The sequence below is a fragment of the Mus musculus genome, chromosome 10 (assembly GCF_000001635.26).
Source record: "Mus musculus strain C57BL/6J chromosome 10, GRCm38.p6 C57BL/6J".
Taxonomy (NCBI): Eukaryota; Metazoa; Chordata; class Mammalia; order Rodentia; family Muridae; genus Mus; species Mus musculus.
In genome coordinates, this window is record NC_000076.6 from 86968900 (window position 1) to 86991629 (window position 22730).

General features: G+C 45.2%; 1 protein-coding gene and 1 long non-coding RNA gene across 9 annotated transcripts in view; one reads left to right on the forward strand and one right to left on the reverse strand.

The window, feature by feature from the left end:
• Positions 1 to 22730, reverse strand: part of Stab2 (stabilin 2) — a 166845-nt gene that overhangs the window by 127706 nt on the left and 16409 nt on the right. For all 8 annotated transcript variants that reach the window (XR_003948628.1, XR_003948624.1, XR_003948626.1 and 5 more), the window contains exons 4-8: positions 12192 to 12277; positions 11032 to 11101; positions 3938 to 4033; positions 849 to 974; positions 284 to 480 (exon numbers count right to left, since the gene is read on the reverse strand). Coding sequence is in view for 4 of the 8 variants with exons in the window: in NM_138673.3 (NP_619614.1) it covers positions 284 to 480; positions 849 to 974; positions 3938 to 4033; positions 11032 to 11101; positions 12192 to 12277 (575 nt within the window). In the remaining 4 variants the exon portion in view is untranslated. The remainder of the gene's footprint in view (positions 1 to 283; positions 481 to 848; positions 975 to 3937; positions 4034 to 11031; positions 11102 to 12191; positions 12278 to 22730) is intronic.
• Positions 3242 to 22730, forward strand: part of Gm16271 (predicted gene 16271) — a 59745-nt gene continuing 40256 nt past the window's right edge. The window contains exons 1-2 of the long non-coding RNA NR_165263.1: positions 3242 to 3400; positions 20612 to 20699. This is a non-coding gene — a long non-coding RNA (predicted gene 16271). The remainder of the gene's footprint in view (positions 3401 to 20611; positions 20700 to 22730) is intronic.

The following is a 22730-nucleotide window of genomic DNA, read 5'->3' on the forward strand; positions in this document are numbered from 1 at the left end:
TCTGTCCATATTTTGTCAGTCACCACATGGGTTAGGAGAGAACACAGGGCAGTTGAGTTTTGGCTTGATGGGGGCAGGGAGAGTGTGAGTTTAGAGGGTACATAGGGGAGGGAAGCCCTGTGACCAAGCCGTGAGCCCAGTGAGGACTGCCTAGAGAGCTTCCAAACTGAGCATGGGAGTCAGGAACAGGAAGACCCAAAAGCCACGCGTGCCCAGTGGTCTGGGTCACTTGAACGCTTTTCCCTATTTCTGGATACACTAGCTCCATGCAGTCTTAGCTCACCTGTCCAGGCCCATCATATCTGCACACCGTAGACTTTGTAGGGCAGTTTCCATAGCTGGTTTGGCAGGGGTCCACTGGCAGACACACTTGACCATCTCCTTGGTAGCCTTTTTGGCATACACAACTGTGCCGATTTGGTCCCAGGTAGGAACAACTTGCGTGAGGGTGGCAGACGTTTTTTAAACATGGGTTGATGGCTTGAGAGACAATGAGGGGAGAGAGGTGGTTAGTGTTCTCAGAAATTAGAGTGAGAGAGCGAGAGAACAAGAGAGCAAGAGAGTGAGAGAGAAACATCGCCAGAGAACTATGACTCACATGCATCACAGGCACAAAGGCAGTAGCATTCAGATGGGAACACACACTTTCATCCCATCTGGCCACCCTGCTCCACCAAACTGATTTCACAAAGGAACCGCCAGAAATTGTAATTCCGCATACCGTGGTAATATAATGCTTATGTGTGCTTGATAACAGAAGGGGATTTGCCATGCTTCCAAGACTAGACTTTCTACCCCAGGATTTTGTAGATCACACAGAAACACAAACAGGGTGGGGTTCCACTCACGCTTGCAGGTCTGGCCGTCCCCTTTGTAACTGGGAAGGCATTTGCACTGGAGTTTGGTTTCGTCTTTGCTGGAAGGTGAGCATCTGGAGTTTTCTGGGCAGAGCAAGGCTGCACACTCAGGGATGGCTGCACAGGAAGTTTATTGAGGTACTCCCGTTAGCAGGGTGACCAGTTATGCAAGCCTTTAACTAAAACTTTTTAAGGCTTATGACAATAATTATTAAAATATAGCACACATAAAGTAAAAACTAATTGTGATTGGTTTTTGTTTTGTTTTGTTTTGAGAAAGGATCTTGTGGAACCAACTCAGGCTGGCTTTAAACTTGCTATGAAATCTTATTCCTTTGAAATAGGGTCTCTCACTGAACCTGGAGCTTGGCTTGTAGCTGGTAAGCCTCAGCTATCCTCCTGTCTTTGAGTCCTACAGTGCTAGTGCTGGAGTTTTCTCTCCTTCTCCTTCTCCTTCTCCTTCTCCTTCTCCTTCTCCTTCTCCTTCTCCATCTCCTTCTCCTTCTCCTTCTCCTTCTCCTTCTCCTTCTCCTTCTCCTTCTCCTTCTCCTTCTCCTTCTCCTTCTCCTTCTCCTTCTTCTTCTTCTTCTTCTTCTTCTTCTTCTTCTTCTTCTTCTTCTTCTTCTTCTTCTTCTTCTTCTTCTTCCTCTTCTTCTTCCTCTCCTTCTTCCTCTCCTTCTTCCTCTCCTTCTTCCTCTCCTTCTTCCTCTCCTTCTCCTTCTCCTTCTCCTTCTCCTTCTCCTTCTCCTCCTCCTCCTCCTCCTCCTCCTCCTCCTCCTCCTCCTCCTCCTCTTCCTCCTCCTCCTCCTCCTCCTTCTTCTTCTTTTTTTTTTTTTTTTTGAGACAGAGTTTCTCTGTGTAGCCCTGGCTGTCCTGGAACTCACTTTGTAGACCAGGCTGGCCTCGAACTCAGAAATCCGTCTGCCTCTGCCTCCCGAGTACTGGTATTAAAGGCGTACACCACCACGTCCGGCTAGTGCTTCTACGTGCACAAGCCACACTGGGTTCTGGGTATTCAAACTCAGGTCCCCGTGCTGACACAGCAAGTACTCTGAGATGCTGAGTCCTCTCCCCAGTCCTGGAACTTACTTTTAACCACAACAGCCACTAAAGGGCAGCTAAGCAAAGATAGTGTCACGGAAAAAAAATGTAGCATGATCTCATACGAAATTATGAACTGACCCAGGCTAGTAGGTCTTATGGCATTGGACAGGTGTATCTTTCCAGTCTCCATGTTTCTCCCAGCAACTTAAATAATCCAAACATAGCTCATGGCTTTGATGTAGTATCCTGCTTTATGGCTAGAGAACCATAATGTCAAACCATTGGGGTTTATGTTTATTTCATATAGAAGTTGGCATTAACTAGTTTAGGATCTACCAAAATTTATCCAATCTCAACATTCAGGTTATTTCCACCTTGTTTTCTCTTACAAATGCTATGCCATGGATTTATTGGTCTATAAATTCTTATCTAACCCTTCTCAGCCCTCCCCCTTTTCAGGGTAAATTACAGCATCACCCTGTAAGTCTGTGTTACAGTTGGTAGGTTCCTCCGCCTTAGCTGGTAGGAACCCACACCTTTACTGTCATAATCCATTTGCAAATGGAGGAATAGAATGGGCAAAAAATCATACCAAACAAAAGCACCCTCCATCTGATTTCCGCCTGGCTGTGTGTGTGTTATCGCAGTTACTTGTGGGTTCTTGCCCTGTGCTTATTGCTGCTTTTCACGTCTGATTCTGATTATTTGCTCTTAGGTCTATTTTTAAAAAATACTCCTGACATTAAAAAAGTATACCTGCCATGAGAATTGCATTTTTTTTGTCCCAGTCTTTATCTTATGGCTTGACAAAAATTATGCTTCACTTGGAAGCAAATTTGACATTCCTTCCATGGGAAGCTCTCTGGACTGGATCCCTGTCTTACTGAGAAGGTTTGCTCACAGGTCTCCTGGGTGGTAATGGGTGGTGTCAGGTGGACAGAGACTAGCTGAGGTCACAGAGAGGACAGCACCCCACCTGGGGTTAGTGTGAACTTTTTTCACAGGTTTGCAGGGCTGTGTTGAAAAGACAGAGGCTGACTGGTATATGTACTGGCCATATCCACAGTACATACACACCTTGGGCTTCCAATACAACGAGTCTGTCCTGCGTGGAATCCAAACTGTTCTATATTTTTTTATTCCATCGGAGACTATAATCCAGAGGGTCTGTTGAGTGACCATTTTGATTATTTTAAAAATCATCTCAGCTTCTAATTCACTCTGTGGAAACTGCTTTGCCATTGGCTGAGCTAGGACTGGGAGAGGCCTTTAACAGGGAGGTCAAAAGGGAATTTCTCTTTTCTAGACAGAATTAAGGTTTGCCAGTAGAGGGCGCTGGCAGTACAGCGTAGCAGGCAGGAGCGACTGGGCTGCAGGGTAGAGCGCTCAGTGGGGTGCCTCTTTTGTTTTGTTTTGTTTTTGCTGTTGCAGCTGTCCACAGGGCTCAGTGGGATTTCTGCCGGGCTGTGCACCCGGAGTGCACCGGTCTCATCTTTAAGGTCAGCCCCCCTGATTTCACTCACCCCTGCTCTTCATCTTCTAACCAGACCTAGTGTCATAGACTGTAAATAACTTCCCATGGATCCCAATGCTTTGGCCCCCATTTCTATTTGTCATTTCTGTGCCCTTGGGTAAGTAAGTCACCTGGCTTTGGAAACTCTGTTTCTGCCGTCGTCTGCGTTTGTTAATGAGTTTTTATAACTGAGGCGATACTTTGTCTTCTTTATGGACTGTCTACTGCCATGGCCCCTGTTGTCCTCCCAGCCTGAATACTTCGTTCAGTACCCCGCCCTTCATGCTGCCTTCGGCTCAGCCTTCCCTACAGCACGGCTCTTGCCAATCATCCACCCACTGCCTCCCCCCTCCCCCTTGCTCTTCTCTTTACCTCTTCTTACAATGTTTGCCTAGTTTTCGGCTCCCTCTTACGAAACATTTGACAGTCCATCAGCTCCAGTGGAGCCCCAGTAACAAACAGAAAAGAAAAAACACATCCCAGCATCTCTTTGGTCTGGTGTAGTGGGTGAAGAAACACTTACGCTTGTCACACCTGGGCCCCCTGTACGCAGACAAGCACTCACAAGTTCCGTCACCACTGATCCCGCTGTTGCACACACCATGGACACAACTGCACACTGTGGGCAGAAAATGAGGGTCTGTCATCATCTGATAGGGGTTCTCCTAAAGATCCTGGAAGGGTAACAGTCTCAGACAGCCCTTCTGTCTGTCTGTCGGTCTGTCTGTCTGTCTGTCTGTCTGTCTGTCTGTCTGTCTCTCCATGAGGTAGAGGAAACTCCCAGAGAACCTAGCTTAAATCCTGGCTATGTTTTTTTCTTTTATCCTAGTTGGGATTTTCAGAGTGTAAGGCAGACAATGGTTCCAAGGCTAACTGAGCATTAAGTAAGGATGTGGCTCTAAAGCTTGCTTGGCATCATCATGGACACTGGGCTTCTCTTTTCTACTGAGCTGTTTGCTACCCCGTTTGACTTGGTGTCTTTGTATGAAGAAGAGAGCTTCCCATGAGGCTGTCCTTGTGGGTGGCTGATATCTCTGTAAGCAGATCTTGCATGTTGAAGGCAGTGCAGGGAGTAGAAATGTAACAACACAGCAGGGCTCAGAAAGACTATGCCCTGGTTTCTGCTAAAAATAGATGGCTTCTCAGCCCAGTGATAGGTCAGGGTTGGCAAATGAAGGGCCTTTCACATAAATGGTCAAAGCTTCTGCATCCAGCTGCTGGCTCATCTGTTACACGGTTCACTAACAAGCTAGCCAGCAGCATACTGAAGCCAAGACTCCCGCAAAGCACAGAGTATGAGGTTTCTGTTGCCGCTGTAACAAACGGTCCTGAAGAGGAGCCAGACACAGTCCAAATGTATTTGACGGTTCTGGGGGACAAAATGTCCCATTAGATTAAAATCAAAGTCGCAGTAAGGCTGTTCTACAAGAATCGCGTGTTTCTAGATTCATGACCCTTTTCTCCACTTTCATGTGAAGTGCCAACTTCCTCTCATGCTGCTGTCTCTATGGTTACCTCCTCCACCCATGCTGGACCCACCTGGGCAATCAGAGCAATCTCCGTCCTGGACATCCTATTTGTTGCCTCACTGTCCCTATTCCTGTTCAGGTCCTTTCCAGTCTTCCTCTAGAAGCCACTGTTGCTGAAGCATTCTAGTGCACTGTCTCCAGCTGGTTGCCAGCCCATCCACTCTTGTATTTTTGCACATTTGTTTTCTATGTGTATAAGATGACTCCTGTTTGTTCCCATTCATCTTTGTAATGTAGCCAGCAAACTCAGAATACTGTAGTAGTCAAGTTTCCAACCTCAAAGAGCTCATGGAAGGAAATAGCTAATCACAGCACAGTGTGATAAATGTTACCACCCTATGCATCAATGGGAGCAGGCCAGGAAGAGGTGGGGTGGGCACAGGCTTCATGAAGACCACTGCAGGGGGAAGGAACACGTTCATCCTGAACTCAGCCCTCATCCCTCACACATGTATCCTGTGTGTCCAACACTCATGCACCCTGTGAGTCCAGCACCCACGAACACAGTGTGTCCTGCACTCGTGCACAGTGTGTCCTCATGCACCCTGTGTCTTCATGCACACAGTGTGTCCTCATGCACACAGTGTGTCCTCATGCACAGTGTATCCTCATGCACCCTGTGTGTCCAGCGCCCATGCACCCTGTGCGTTGGCTTCTCTACATCCCTTTGGTGTGGCATGTGAGGTCCCCCTCATCCTTCAAGGACATTTCACTTCTATGGTGCCATCCCAGGAGTCCCAAAGCAGACTCTCTGCTCCTCTGGGCTCCAGCAGGGATGGAAAAATTCTAAAAGGAGTAAAAGTTCTTGACTCTGAACTTTCAGCTTTCAGAACGAGTTGCCCAGTTTGAGCTGCCTTGTTACATTGGCCCCCAAAAGCTAATACGCGCATTTATCTTGATTGAGCTATTTCTTTTCTTGTTCACTTTTGCCTCTGAGGTATGTCCCTTCCTCTCCTTGCCCAAGACTGGACCTGTGCTTGCCTTTACTGGCCACTTGTTCTCTCGGGCATTTTGAGGTTTAATGCGACATGATACAGGTGAGACATTATTAATCCCACTTTACCAATGGAAAAATTGGGAGCTAACTAGCAAGTGCTTACTCACAGAGCTGAAGCACTTGATTTGTCACAGCCATCTTTAAATCCTGGTTTTTGTTTGTGGTGGTGGTGGATTTTTTTTCCCTGTTTTAGCGAAGCACGTTAGCGTCTACCGATGGCTGCAGCGCTTGGAAGAGCCAAGCTCTGGAGAAATCTCAAGCTAAGTATAGAACTGACTGGAGTGAGTTGGGATCTCAGCAGAGAGCATTCTTATGTAGATTTTAATAAAAAGATGCCAGTCAATTCAATTGAACAATATTCACCCAGTTTCTGCCCAGCAGCAGCAGGCATGAGGCATGCAAACACAGGTGACTAGTAATAATATCTCACTTTAAGGAGGTCACAGATTGGCAGAGAAGCCAGACCCTTAGGACTAGGTGATGACTAGTGTTCTGCACTTCCATGTAGCCAGTGGGAGATGGCGGTGACATGGGGGTGGGGTCTAGTGGGAAGACTGAATGGTCCCACGTGCTAGCCAGCGCTGTACTTGTTAAGCTTGCTCTCCAGGCTGTGTGCTGTGAGCCCCAACCGCTCTGGCATCGGCTTCCTGCTGTGTCCCATCATTCTGCACTGGGTTAACTGGCAGGCACAGACAGCCTCTGGAGCCCATGACACTGTCAAGAACGTGTCCTTGGGAAGGAGAAGCAAGGGGCCAAGGGATTCCCAGCTGGTCACCTAAAGACCTTGGTGCAATGTGAATTGGTCTTGGCAGACCTCTAGAGAAATGTGAAACTTGGGTGGTGTGACTTTTAAAATAGCTAAAACCGTGGCCATTTCAGCCACAGGGATGATGCGTAGCCCCCTAGAGCTTCTCTCTCTTATGTGTCCTTATAGAATCCTGTAAAGGCCAGGCACAGCACAGCACGATCATTCATCATATTTCCTGCTCCTTGGAGTAGGGACTTCATTGATCACTCAGAGAAGCACATCACCTGTTTTGTGTCTAATGCCTGGTGCATGCTCACCAGAGGTCAGACACCTCGGTTAAACCCTCTGCCTCTATAATGGGCACACAGCCTAGTGTTACCTGCTGGTGTTAGCTCAACAAGGCATACTGAGGATTTGAGATTATGGGTGGGAAACCTTTTTGTACCCTGCCAGGCACAGTAGGGTGTCATCAACAATATGTGGATGTGGGTTGATTTAGGGGGTTACATAGAGAAAGTGGGTTTTGCATTGGGCTCTCCATGAGAACAAGATGCTGAGTAGCTCTGGCCCTGGCAGCAAAGATGAAAGCTACCGACTGACTGGCTGACGTAGCTCTGAATCATCTCTAACCTATAAACAGCCTGGTAAGGGAACATCCTGGCAGCAGGGAAAAGTCAGCATTAAAAATAGATGATACCAGGCTGCAGAGATGGCTCAGCGGTTAAGAGCACTGGCTGGCTCTTCCAGAGGTCCTGAGTTCAAATCCCAGCAACCACATGGTGGCTCACAACTCATCTGTAATGAGATCCGATGCCCTCTTCTGGTGTGTCTGAAGACAGCTACAGTGTGCTCATACATATTAAATAAATAAATAAATAAATAAATAAATAAATAAACAAACAAATAAATAAATCTTAAAAGGAATAGATGACACCCAATATATAGGAGCGCCACCTGCTGGACCAGCACTGTAGTGGATGAGACAAGACCAGTACCTAGAAGGCACCTGGCTGGAAGAGTTTCTGAATCCTTGGGTCTTGCCCATGCTTCCATGGATACACTAAGAGCCTGACTGTGTTGTCACCCCCAGGAAGTAGATAACAGTCCTGTTTCATAATGAGGAAGGCTACCTAAGTCACACAGCATTTGACGATGGTTCGAGACTCAGGCTAGTCTGAATTCACTGGCCTCTCTCTTATCCATGATGCATGAAGGTGTTCTGTCCAATATGAGACTCACTGGCCACATTTGGCTGTTACTATTTAAATTCAGTAGTGAACTAAAGTTTAAAATTCAGTTCCTCAGATGTTTTAGCTCCGTTTCAGGAGCTCAGGGGCCACATGTGGCCCATGGATGCTAGGCTGGACAGTACACATGGAAAACATCACAGGGAGTTCTATGAGATCCAGAGCTTGAAGAACTTTTTCCTGGGTCTCTTTTTTAGGCTTAATTCTCTTAACAATAGAGTTTGGGGTCAGCAAGATGGCTCAGCAGGATAAGGTGCTTGAGGTAAAGCCTGACGACCTGAGTTCATTTCCCCAGACGGAGAGAACTGACCCCAGCAGTTTGTCCTCTGACCTCCACGTATGTACTGTGGCATGCACACACACATAAATGCACATGCTAAGTTTTAAACAAATGTAGTAAGAATAAATAATACATTCTATCCATTTAAATAAATACATGTATAAAATTTCATTTATTAGAAACAACTGGGGTCTGAACTGTCTTCATCCGTTTTGCCTTTGCTTTCTCCGGGGCACAGACATGAAGCACATCCTCTTTCACTTGGCAATGTTTGGAGTTCTGCCATGTTTGTGTTTATCAGCCACCAATGTGCAGTATGGAGGTTACAAGGCTTGTTTTCACCCTAGCTTTTCATTCCCACACAACCACTCAGATTTTCTGGGGTGCTGGGTTCTCGCTTCCCCCTTTCCCACTTCAGTATTTACCTAGTTTGTATAGTTTCATTTCTGTTTGACTGTGGTAGGGAAGGAGCCATGTAGAAGGCGATACGAACAGGCCATTTCTACTCAGTGGGTTATATTTTAGTTGCTATCCCTTAAAGCAGTGTGAATGTTAAAAAAAAAAAAACACGCGGAATACCAAGATGTGGTTTCAATTTGCTTCTGCTAATACTTCTGTGGAAGAGTCTTTGTGGAACCGAGCGTAGAGGAACATTTAGGATCAGGAGAAACTGATAACAAGAATAACAATGGCAGCCTAACAATCATCAGGCTCTGTTTCGTGAGACACTCCCTAGAGATGGCGATATTATTTGCTTTTATAGGTAAGAAATGCACAGAGACCACGTTTTACACATTTATCTAGTTGTTGCAGCTAGCGACCCTTGAGCAAGAGCTCTGCCTGGGTCTAAGCCTTGGCTCTAACCCTTTTATCTGCTACCCCATGAAACTGTGCTTCTAGGCCAGGAGAGTGGGGGTCATTCATTCATTCATTTGTACACACATTTATTCATCTGGCTCATAACAGCTGTGTTGGCGGTCAGCATTATACAAGCTGCTAGAGAGAAAGTCCAATTAACTCTTGCCTTCAACAAGCCCATGGGTGCAACTTGAGAATATCATCCTGAGTGAGGTAACCCAGTTCCCCAAAGGACATGCACGAATGGTATGTACTCAGTGGTAAGTGGATGTTAGCCACAAAATACAGGATACCCATTCTACACCCCACAGCTCCAAAGATGCTGAACAAAAAGGAAGGCCCAAGCAAAGATGATTGAACTCCGCTTCGAAGGGGATATAAAATAGTCGTAAGAGGCAGATGGAGGAAGGGAACTGGGTTGGGGGGATGAGGAGAGGAATGTGTGTGTGGGGTGCTCAGGATCAGGTGTGGGGAGGAACTGGAGAGAAGGCCAGATGGCCATGATAATGGATGAAAATCTGCACTTGAAAGGGGCAGGGAGATTGGGGGCATCCCCAGGAAGAGACAGAGACCTGGGATAAGGGAGGTGCCCAAGAATCAATGGGCACCTTAGCTGTGACTCACAACATTGGGGACATGGAACCTGAAGAGACAACCTCCTGTAGTCATGCAGGAATCCCACCAGAGCAATAGGGACACCAACCCACCCACAGAACTTTCTACCCAAAATTTATCCTGTCTACAAGAAATGCAGGTGTGGGGGATAAAACAGAGACTGAGGGAATGGACACCCAATAACTGGTCAAATTTGAGACTCTTATCATGGGCAAGCACCAGTCCCTGGCAGAGTATTAATGATACTCTGCTATTCTTGCAGACAGGAGCCTAGCATGGATGTCCTCTGAGAGGCTCCACCCAGCAGTTGACTCAGATGTAGAGACCCACAGCCAAATAATGGATGGAGCTTGGGGACTCTTGGAAGAATAGGGGGAGGAATTGAGGGTCCCGAAGGGAATAGGAACTTCACAGAAAGACCTACAGAGCCAATTAATCTGGACCCTTGGGGCTATTAGAGTCTGAACCACCAACCAAAGAACATATACGGGCTGGACCTAGGCCTCTCCGAACATATGTAGCAGATGTGCAGCTTGGTCTTCATGTGGGACCTGGACAATTGGAGCTGGAAGCTATCGCAAAAGTTGCTGTCTGTGGGATATGTTCTAGCTGGGCTGCCTTGTCTGGCTTTAGAGGGAGAGGATGTGCCTAGCCTCATAGACTTGAAGAGCCAGGGTGAGGGAATTCCAAGAGGGGTCCCCCACCACTCAGAGGAGAAGGTGAAGAGGGGATGGGGGAGGGGTTATGGGAGGGGATGACCAGGAGGGGGTAGTGAGCTGGATGTGAAGTGAATAAGTTAAAAACAAACAACAACAGAACAACCTGTGGATCAGAACAGGATGCCTCCCTCTGCTGTAGGTGAAATATGTTACAAAACATGGCAAAGAACTTATGGGGCCGAATGTCTATATGTGCTTATAGATTTTCTTGAAAACCAAAACCAAAACCATCTGCTAGATGTACCACAAAGCCCAGCTATACCCCTCCCAGGCATGGTCCCAAATGACTCCATGTCCTATCACATAGACACTTGCATATCTGTGTTTCCTGCAGCTTCACTCTATAGTGAGGAAGTGGAACCAGCCTAGCTGTCCATCAACACATGGATGGATAAAGAAAATGTGGTGCATATACACTTTCTGCCCCCAAACTGAGTCACACCAACCTTCTTTCTCACTAAAGCTCCAGTTCCATGCTCTTTGTTACAGCAATGGAAAGCTAAGACACAAATCCATACAATTCTGGAGGCTGGAAATCTAAAAACCACAATTAAGAAACAAAATAACCATCTTTGAGCATTTAAAACCCTCCCAGTGCTTTAAGTGAGCACAAGTCAGACTCACCTGCTGAACAATTGGGACCAAAAACGTCTTCAGCAGCACAGTTCTCACAGGCTGTTCCACGAAAGCCTGCCTGCAAAACACAGGTGGATGACGTCAGACTCAAGGTCATCCCAGGTGACTCCCATGCTACCTGGAAAGCCTCGGGGCAACTCACTGGCCATCTGGCCAGTGTTTGCTTCTCAAATATGTCTTTCCTCTGGGCCTTTCTCTCCTGAGTCCCTTGAAGTCTTCATGTATGTCATAATGCACTCATTAATTTTGTTTTTTAATTTTACTTAATCAAATTTTTAAAAATATATCTTGACCAGTTTCCCTTCTTCCACTCACTCCCTAACCTCCCTCTCCCCAGATCCACCGCTCCTCTGTTTCCCTTCAGGAAAGAGCAGGCCTTGCCAGTGATAGCAACCAAACATGGCATAACAAGATACAGTAAGACTAGGCATAAATCTCCATATCAAAGCTGGGTGAGGCTCCCAGTAGGAGAAAAAGGGTCCCAAGAACAGGCTAAAGAGCCAGAGACACCCCCATTCCCACTGTCACCAAGGTAGTCTGTCTCACCGCCCCCCCCCCCCTGCCTTTTGCTAAGAGTCTAGAGCCCTATAGAGGAAGCTGTCTGTCGACCCAATGATATAAATAGTAAGAGCCCACAGACCCACGACAATTTCACCTAAGGAAGAAGCAAAACCACTTCCAGTTCTGTTGTGAAGGTAGCTGGACTCGAGTCCCGTCAGAAGGACCTGTGTTTAATTCCTCTACAGTTTGAAATTGACAGGAGTCCTTTTTGTTAGATAAAGAATTTCTTCAATGGCCCCATGCCCCTGGTTGGCCCAGGGTGGAGAGCACCACCCCAAAGGTAGTCTAGTAGTAGAGATGATTACTAACAACAGCAAGAAGGGACAGCTTATGTCCTTAAACATATTCATAAGGTAGCTTTAGCTATGTGACCCCATTTTATGTCTTCAAAGAGGGTCATTCTGATCTTTCTTCAGGCTTTACAGGTGGGTATAAGAATGAGAGATGATTTTGTTGCACATCAAGAATTCATCTTTTAATCGTGTTACTCTTAGAGGCTTCTCCTTGTGTGGGCTTGTCATTAAGGTAAATCAACAGTGGGGAAGTGGGAGGCAGCACTTCTGGGTGGAGCAGATCTCGGAACTTACCCGGCAGGAGCAGCTTCCGGTTCCTTCCATGCCTTCATCACAAACACCCCTGCCACCACACGGTGCCCTTGCTCCTCCTGGACACTCTGGAACAGTCAAACATTCATTCTAGACTGAGCAAAGGCATGCTACAAGGTGCAGCCAGCCACTTAGTGTGTTAGTTGCCAGAGACAAAAACCAATCGAAGGCCGGCCCCAACAGTCTGATCACAAGCTGGAGGCCAGCCTGGGCTACCCAGTGACTTCAAAGCCATCATGAGTGAATAACAAGACCCTGTCTTGAAATACTAAGGTTGGGATGAGTAGCTTTTTGCTAGAACACTTGCAAAGGTGTGGGGACTGCATGGGGGGACTGGGATTTGAACTTGGGAGCAGCAAGGGTGGGGCTTATCAGGTGCAGTGGGGTGGTGACTTGACCCATTCTGTGATGAGCTTATTTTTTAAAATAATTTTATTTTTTATTATTTTTGTGTGTATTGGTGTTTTGCTTCCATGTCTGACTATTCAAGGGTGTCAGATCCCTTGGAACTGGAGCCATAGATGGTTGTGAGCTACTATGTGGGTGCTGGGAATTGAGTCCATACCCACCAGAAGAGCAGCCAGTGCTCTTATCCACTGAGCCATATCTCCAGCCCTAACCACTGAGCAAACTCTCCAGTCCCCCATGATGCATGTAAGCTGAGCAAAGGAGGTCGAGTTTCCCCTAGGGCTGGTTGCAAAGAAGTAAGTGTGCATTTTGCACTTCTGCTGAATTAGAGCTATGACCTAGATCTTCACTAGAGGATTTTCCAGTCAGTCAACAAACACTCTACCAAACATTGCATGCATACTGAGGCAGAGCCACATTTATCAAGGAATCCAGTTGGGACAATGTCCTAACCAGATAGAATTTAAAATGGTAGCAAGTGGCAGAAGTTTAAGGTATGACTACCCTAAGGATGAATTTCCTCTCCTGTTATGTGTTGTTCAGTTTACTGTGTGTGTGTGCATGTGTGCTTGCATGCGTGCACATGTGCCCATGTGAGCTTTGTTGACGTGGGCTTAATATTCAATTGAGTAAGTTTTCACTATCTGTCCTCAGAAGGGACTTTGAGGTATGTCTGGTTAAGATCCTGCTGTGTTCTTCTACAAGAGTTGCTATAAAAGGCTGACATTAGCCCCTGGCTTCCTTTCTTTGGGTCTCCCTGCTCTTGTGGATTGTGGACCAATACAGCCCATGAGGGCTGTGGGAGCAGAGATGACAAATGGGGGGTTGGAAGCCCTTCATATGTTGAATAACCACACCAGGACCAGCTATCAGGAGGTAGATCAACTTAATTTTGGGTGATTTAAGGCTTATAGAGCTTGGGGGGATTGAGGGTGGGAACATCATGGTGGGTAAAGGTCATTGGCTGAGGGCCAATGCCTCATTAGCATGGAGAAAAGTATGAGGAACCTCAGGTGCTAGCTGAATAAAGCTCAGATTTTATCAGAAAGGACAAGGATCCTGTAATCTAATTGAGGCTACATAACATTCCTTAGGTAGAGGTGTATATGAAGGCTTAGAATTCCCCAGAATTCTAAGCCCTGCTAATAAAGAGAGTCCCCATTACATGCCAAGCCACAAAAGGTTATCTGGTCAATGGTAGACTTCCCACACCTGTCTCTCTATGGGATCTCTTTTTCCCACATGAGTTCCTGCCATGGTGCAATAGAGCCCCCTGCCAACGCTATGCCTCAACTCCAGATCTCCCGTTAAATAAGCCTCTCTTCTTTATAAAGTTAGGCTGCCTCAGGTGGTTTGTTACAGTCACAAACCAGGTGGGTACACAGGGGCAGGACATAACTATTCAGACCATAGAAACAGTTCTTAGATAAGGTGACTTATCTAAGAATTTGCAGATTCCGTGGAGGATGAGACTTGACTTGTCTAATGTACACGAGGTTTTTTCTCTGGCCCCTCCTATTCAAAATATAAGTGGCTGACATATTTTCATTTTTTTCCAAGACAGAGTCTTACTGTATACTAGCTAATTAAAATCAGCAGAGAGGACATTACAATTCTATTCCATATATTCAAGAGGGTGGTAAGGAAAAGTGTGTTAGGGAGAGATGTACATAAGACCCAAGTGGAAAGTTTACATATGGAAACACAACATTTGCATTAAAACACTGTATCCAAGTTACGGCTGCTCAGACACTGACAAATGTTCAAACTACAGGCAAACAGTACAAAGAGAAACATGGAGAAAATTCTGATATACCAAGAGAACATGAGTGAGCTGTGTGACAATGTCAAGGGGGAAGGAAAAAAGACACTGAAATTTAGAATCAGCATTTCCCAAACCTGATGGAGATGCTGAACAACCAGTTCCCAGCATGCAAAGAACCCTGAAGAAAGGCCACACGGTGAAAATCGCACGCCACCACAAACTTAAAAATCAATGACAAGAACATCTTACAAGCAGGTAAAACCAACATGTAGTGTGATAATAGAGTCCAGTTACCATGATAACAGCTCCCTGGTTGGTTTCGATTCCACCTAGACAACAGTGGTTCATTTATCTTTAAAGTACTAGAACAGAAACAATCTGAAATATCACCTAAAGCAATATATGCAAAGAATAATGACATAATGAAGATTTTTTTCAGATATATAAAAGCTGAAAGAGAAATGTTATTAATTGGTCTGGAAGAAGCAAACAGAACAGATAGAGATCTAGAGACAGACAAAGGGATGGGAAATGCTGAGCATCGTCATTGGGAGCTTAAAACATGGCTGGTTAAGGCCAACTTGCCAGTGCTGCATAGGTGGCTCATGGCACTCTGTAGTAATGTGCAGGGAACTAGAGCAGCAGGCCTGAGATGCAGGGATGGAAACTTGATGCAGTGGGTGTCTGTGCATAGGGTGATGTAATGTGACTTGAAGGTAGACTGCAGGAAATGCAAGGTGTTTCTATATACACAGAAGCAAATGCCTAACTTCCTAAATAAGCTGTACAGCAAACACGTTGATGAGAAAATAGGATTATATAAAATAATTAAAAGGGAGGCAAAGAAGGAGACAAAGCAACAGAGCAGATGCAATAGAAAGCACACCAGATAGTGGATATAAACCTGCCATATTAAGTGTAAATGGTCTAAATACCTTAATTAAGTGGTGTGGGTTATCACACTAGATGAAAAGTTAAGAACTGAGCTGGGTGGCTTAGTGGAAAAAGCACTTGCCTCACAGAGCGAAAACTGGAGTAAGGTTCTTTTAAATCAACGTAAGTGCCAGACAAAGATGGGATCTCAGGGCAACCTGACTCGTTAACTGGTTGCATCGGATTCAACTGAGAGGGCCTACCTACCTCAGTGGTGGAAAGGCTTGCAACATCTGCCTCAGGCGTGCTCATACATGTATATGTTAGTGCAAACCACACACACACACACACACACACACACACACACACACACACACACACATACACACACACACACACACACGCTGCATCACATTTGTGAAGACTCATTTTATTTTATTTTATTTTATTTTATTTTATTTTATTTTATTTTATTTTGCTTGTTTTTGAACAGGATCTCCCTGTGTTGCTGGCCTGAACTGGTTTGGTTGTGTAGACTAGGCTGGCCTCAAATTTCACAGGCAATTCTCTTGCCCTTGCTTCCCAAGTGCAGGAATCACCCTGGGAAAGACTCACTTTAAATATAAAGATTCAAATGTGTTGAAGGCGAGGAGGAGAAAAGGATGTAACACATTACCTGCCTGTGGTGGTTTGAATGAGAATCACCCCACGAGCTGCTTTTGAATGCTTGTTCCTGGTACTCTTTGGGAAAGATTAGGAGGCATGGCCTTGTTGGAGGAGGCGTGGCCTTGTTGGAGGAGGCGTGGCCTTGTTGGAGGAGGCGTGGCCTTGTTAGAGGAGGTGTGGCACTGGGTTTGGGCTTGAGGTTTCAGATACCCTTTCTCTGTTTCTCTCTGCTTTCAACTTGTAGATAACATGTAAGCTCTTAGCTACTGCTCCAGCACCACGCCTACCAGCCTACCACTCTGCTTTCTGCCGTGATGGTCATAAACTCACCCTCTAAAGCTGTAAGAAAGCCCTAATTAAACACTATTTTGAGTTTTTGGGTTTTTTTGTTTTTGTTTTTGTTTTTTTTTGGTGTGTGTGTGTTTTTGTTTGTTTGTTTTATTTTGTTTTTCGAGACAGGGTTTCTCTGTGTAGCCCTGGCTGTCCTGGAACTCACTCTGTAGACCAGGTTGGCCTCGAACTCAGAAATCTGCCTGCCTCTGCCTCCCAAGTGCTGTGATTAAAGGCATGCACCACCACACCCGGCTAAGCACTATTTTGTTTCTGTTGCTGTAAAAGATGCCATGACTTGGCCATAACATTTTTTTTTTTTTTTTTGACAGCAACAGAAAAGTAGCTAAGACACCACCAATCGCAAGTAAGCTGGGGTGGGCAGAACTCATCAGACAAGTAGATTTCAGAGTAGGATGTTTGGACCAGGGATAAGAAAGATCATTTTACAATGTTATGATTCAGCAAAAAAAAAATCATAATTTTAATGAACCAGATAATATCATAGTAAATGAAATAAATCCCCATAAATCTTCAGGAAGAAATTGTTAAATCCAGAGTCACAGATTTGAACACTTTTCTCCAATAATTGATGGAGTGAGTGGTTACCAAATCTTTAAAGCCAGAGAACCCTTGAACAGCCCTGTCAATAAACTTGACCTAATTGACACAAAGCACTGCCTAAGGACTGCAGGTCACCCTTGTTTGTTTGTTTGTTTGTTTGTTTTTCAATCTCAAAAGAAACTTTTTCCAAGATAGATGATATTTTGGGCTTAGGGCTCTAAAGCAACTCTTCACAAATTTGGAGAGACTGAAATCACATTAAGATTGCTTCCTGACCACAATGGGATTCAATGATGTATAGAGGCAAGATACCCAGTTAAATCCTAAAATAATGTTATGGCAGACATTCACACACAGACCCTGAGTGGAAAGGCACAGGTACTGGAGTGACCAAAATGACTTTGAGAGAGTCTGAGTTGGAGGACATAAACAACTCAGTTTCCATGAGGCAGAGGAGTAGCTGAGAGTAATTTACTCCTCCTTAGCCAGATGAATTGGTATTGCATGGTAGTGGTGAAGGGCCAGACATGCCCAACTGAGTCCTGAAGAGAAGCACACATATGGTTAACTCTTTTCTAGACTCCCCCCAAAGCAGTACACTAAACGGAGAATCTTTTGAAGATATGTTGCTGGAACTGGATGTGACAGCTCATGCATCAGGGGTAGATTTAGGAGGCTCAGGAGTTCCAGGTGACTCTCAGCTACATACTGAGTTTGAGGCCAGCCTTGGTTACATGGTCTCCTGTGCACATAGGCAGGCATGTGTGCATGTGCGGTGTACACACACAGAGCTAAAAACAAACAAACAAACAAACAAACAACACCTCCCACAAATGTTGCTGAAATTATTGGAAATAGTTGGAAATGATCTCTGATCTTTATCTTTGCCCAGACAAAAAGGCTAACATGACCTAAATATAAAACCTAAAGCTGAGAAGCTTTTAGAAGAGATCTTTGTGCGATGCTAGGTGAGTCGAAGATGCCCAGGCGTGATACAAGGAACAGTTTGTAGAAGAAAAACCTGCCCTGGCCTCACCTTGCAAAGGCGCTGTTTAGAGGGCACAAAGGGAGACATGGACAGACAGGAAGTGTTTGTGAGTCACAAATTCAATAAACAGCCCGTGTCTAACATATTTAAGGACCTCTCCAAATGTAATGATAGAGAAAAACTGACCCCAAAGGTATGCAAATAGGAACAAGAGCCTGATGCCTGAGACAGCCTCATCGGACATGCCACTCCATTCCAGCAAGCCTCTGTGTAAGCAGTAACATTTGTAATGCACTGGTAGCCAAAAATGGTTTTGAATCTCAATTATTTGTTGAGCTGATGTCCTTCTAAGATTATGTCTGTCCAGGAAGGCAGATAAGAGGAATTTTTACAGATTAAATTGCTATTTAATCTTTGTGTCTACACAGGAAAAACTCTGGTGACCTACAAAACTGAGCATTGGTGAGAATTATCTACAATCTATGAAATGCCAAAAAAGTTAGTTTCAAATTATCACCACCTATCTGTAGCTATACAAAAAAGGAAGATGGATTAAGGGTTATCATTAGGTAATGACCAGATCTCAGGTCACCAACTCTGTGTCTGACTTGTGACTTCCTGTGAGCTGCTACGATCTTAGGAGTCTGCTCAAACAGTCTCTGTGCTCTCTCTGTAAAGAGCCTTGGCCAGTGTGTTCGCTGAGTGGGACCATTTTGATTTGTTTTAGAGAATTTTTTGGATAAATGGGGATGTTATAAAAAGAAGCACATTTGAGATGTAAATTAAAATAATAAAAATGCTTATTCTATACTTCTTAGAACAGTTAAAGAAAATTAAAAAAATAACTGTATCTGCTTTAATTATGGATGCCCAACAAACAAAACCCTCATACACTGTTGAAAAAAATAAGAAACAAACAAACAGCAACAACAACAACACTAGGAGGGCTGGAGAGTGGCTGAGAGGTTAGGAGCGCCTGATGTCAAATCTCATGATCTTGAATTCAATCACTGTGACCCACATGCTGGAAGGAGAAAGCCAACTCTCCCCCAAATTGTCTCTGACTTCCCTGTACATGCCACAGCACACACATGTGCTCACATAGAACAGCAACAGCAACAATAATAGATAGATAGATAGATAGATAGATAGATAGATAGATAGATAGATAGATAGATAGATAAAATAAAAATCAAAAAAGGAAAAATGATCAGATACTTTAGAAAGTGGTTTGAAAGGTTTTATTTTTATTTATTTATTTATTTATTTATTTATTTATTTTGCACATTCAACATATAATCTAGCTCTCCTATTTCTAGGCATTTATTTAAATGAAAGAAAGGTATCAGGTCCCATTTGATTGTGAGCCACCGAAAGAAAAAGTATGTTCTCAAAAAGACTCCTTACTAAGTGTCCACAGCATCCTTATCCTTAATTGCCTTAGGCTGGAATAACCCTGAATGTGTCTGACTTAGTGAGTCAACTCTGGCAGCCACAGAATGGAGCGCTGTGAAGAATCACGGGGAGTGAGCGACTGTTCGGATCTGGGACGCAAGGTCCTAAGTGAAGAAAGCCAGGCTTGTCCAGGGCAGGGATGGCTCAGGGGTAGAGCACTCCCTGTGTAACGGTGAGGACTGGGGCTTGGATTCTCAGAATCTACAATGAACCTGGACTTCGGGACATGCACCTGCAATTCCTGCTCTCCTATGGTGGCATGGGAGGCAGAGAAGGATGACTGCTCGGAAGCTGGGGGCCAGCCATCCCTCCAGTCACCTGCCACAGCGTGGTGTGTGCAGCAGCACATGGGAGACTCTAACAAGGTGAAAGGCAGGGACTGACGTTAAGGTAGTTCTGACTTCCACACACCTGTACCTGTGTGAGCACACAGAAAGAGAGGGGTGGGGAGGAAGAGGAGAAGGAAGAAGAGGAGGAGAAGGAGGAGGAAGAGGAGGACGAGGAGGAGAAGGAGGAGGAGAAGGTAGAGAAGGAGGAAGAAGAGGAGAAGCAAGCAAGCAAGCAAGACAAGCTTTTAAAAAAGCCTAAATAACCATACCCAACTAGGAAAAGCTTTTACTATATGTAATTGATGACTGAAAGATACATGCGTGAAATGTCCATTAGAACTGGTGTGTGCTTCAATGTCAGGTTAGGCGAAGGTAGCCATGTTCTTGTAGGTGACTGATCTTTCTTCCATTTAGAAAACAGCCGTGCCTTTCTCTCTAGTTCATACCCACTGGCGTGAGGGCAGGGTCTAAGACGCAGACACATTTATTTGTTGTAGGGCTGAGGATCATCCCAAGGCCCTGTTCACACTGGACACTATACCGCTATACCGCCTGACTGCCGTCGCCCAGACATGGGCTTTTAAGCGTGTCTCTCTATCGTTACACGCCGTGGTCTCATTGCGTCTCAGTATGAGAGTCCAGGAAGAGTTTGCTCAGGGTTTAAACAACCATTCAGCAAATCAGAGCTGTGCCAGCCAGGGCCAAATGCTGCTTTTAAAAGTTTTCTTTGTTCATCTGCTTCTGTTTGATGGTGCCCCTGATACCTATCACTATATATAAGTCAATCAATCAATCAATCAATCAATCATCGATCAATCAATTGATCAACCTACCTACCTATCATCTATCTATCTATCTATCTATCTACCATTATCTATCATCTATATCTATCTACCTATCAGCTATTATGTTTCTAGGAAGCCCTCTGATTCTGATCCACGGTTTCAGCCTTTGCGTTTTGTTTTCATCATCATCACCATCACCATCACCATCACCGTCATCATCATCCTTTCTTTCCTTCTAGACCCGGAACAGAAGGACAAGCACATTGCTTGTACTATCTTGGTGATGTAATGCCCAAGACCCCTAAAAGGAAGCGGAGGCACAGAGAGGTAAGATAAAGTCACACAGCCATGGGTGTCACAGGGAAAGATTCTCGATGGCTCTGACTTTAGTCTGTGACAGGGAAAGATTCTCGATGGCTCTGACTTTAGTCTGTGACAGGGAAAGATTCTCGATGGCTCCGACTTTAGTCTGTGACAGCTTCTCTGCATGATTGCTTCTTTCCCCCTAGATTACAAATTTTTACAAGTCACCAGTTCAGCTGACTAACTCATGTAATGCTGGTGAGTTCTCAGTTATCGCTTTCCAAGCTGGCAATGGCAGCTCTTTACGTTTTTGGGAGAAAGTAAAATGATGTCTAGTCAGATGGAGGGACTGGCTAAGGCTTATTCCTAAAGAGGAACCTTGATGGGTGTCCATCTCTGACGTGAGTGGCTCATTGGCTCACAGCCATCCTCATGCTTGCCTGCAGCTGTGCATGCGAGCTGTTGGCCATATCTGTCCCTAGGGGTTTTCCTAAAGCCTCAGCAGCGGCCACTCTGTAGGAAATGGCACATTTTTTCTCTTTTCCTGACTCACTAGTTTGAAAACGTATTGTTAGGTGAAGTGTCCCCTAAAGATATCTGTGTTGAAGCCCGACTCCATTGTGATGGTGGCAGGGAGGTGGGGCCTTTGGAAGCGATTAGCTGTGGAAGAGCAGGCAGATGCGGCTAGTGGCAGTGTCTGCATAGCCCTGGGATCCTCACTGGGGTCCCTGTACAACTGATTTTTCACATCTGTTTCTGGGTCAGTCTCTCTTAATCATCTGTGACTTAGAGGGTCATGGGCAATATGACTAGCCTTGGCCTATGTGTGATTATATGCAGCATGTAGTAGGTGATCAATAAACGGTTTCCTTTTATGGGCTGGTTAATCCTAGGAGTAGCTTTGGGAAAAAAGGTCAGGAATGTGGGGATGGAGAGGGTCCTCACTTTATGGCCTAAGTGGGGTCTTTTTAATAGTATGTGAAAACTACTTAATTGTTTTTAAAATAAAAGAAATTAAAGCACAACTGAACATTTATTTTCCGCATCTGAGGTCACTCAGGGTCACCCTGGAGCTTGGGTAGCAGAATTGGCTTTCTCAGCAACTGCGCTTGAGAGAGAGCAATCACAGAATCTGCTTCAGGGGTACGTTTGTGGTTCCTTGCGAGGCTGAAGTAGCTGATGAGGCTATTCTAGGTTGTTATCACGGTTTCCTTAGGTCACCGCTGGTGGGTGGCCTCCGTGTCAAGGCTTTCCACATATATCACAAGCTGTCAGCGGATCACAAGCTGGTCTGTGGTTTAAAATAAGATAATTCATTTCCTGCTCAGCAAGAGGCAGGAGGGCCCTCCCTGGAGCCTTATCTTTTAAGAGGTCGTCTAGCTAGGCAACCTTTGCTCACTGCGGTGCTAGCAGAAAACATACACCAGTATTCCAGGCATCTCTTTAGTTAGAACTCTCTGCCCAGGAAACCTATGTGAGTTAACTTTCTTCATGTGAACTCAGCCTTATTTATCCCTCAAAGCACACACAAACTAGCAGGACAGAATGGCTTTGGTTCACAGATCCGTTCTGTATTTGTAAAGTGCATAGCACCTAGCAAGGTTCACAGTACGGGAAAGAAAGGACTGAGGAATGGACACAAACACAGCACAAAACCCGGTCTCATGGAATATAACAACATTGAGTTGGAAAGGGAGATTGGAGACAGTTTCTCCTCTGGGGCCTGAAGAGGTGGCTCGGTGGCTAAGAGTGCTTACTGCTCCTGGAGAGGACCTGGGTTCTGCTCTCAGAACACTATCTGGTGATTTACAACCATCTGTAACTCCGGTTCCAGGGGGAATCCAACGCCCCCTTCTGGCCTCTGTGGGTACCTACATGCATGTGGTATGGATAAATTCTAACAGGCAAACACACATACACAACAACCTGCCTACCCGACTACCTACCCACCTAACTAACTAACTAACTAACTAACTAACTAACTAACCAACTCTTTAAAAAACCCATTGCTCTTTGAAATGGATTGCTAAGAACAGAGCTGAGCTGTAGTGTACG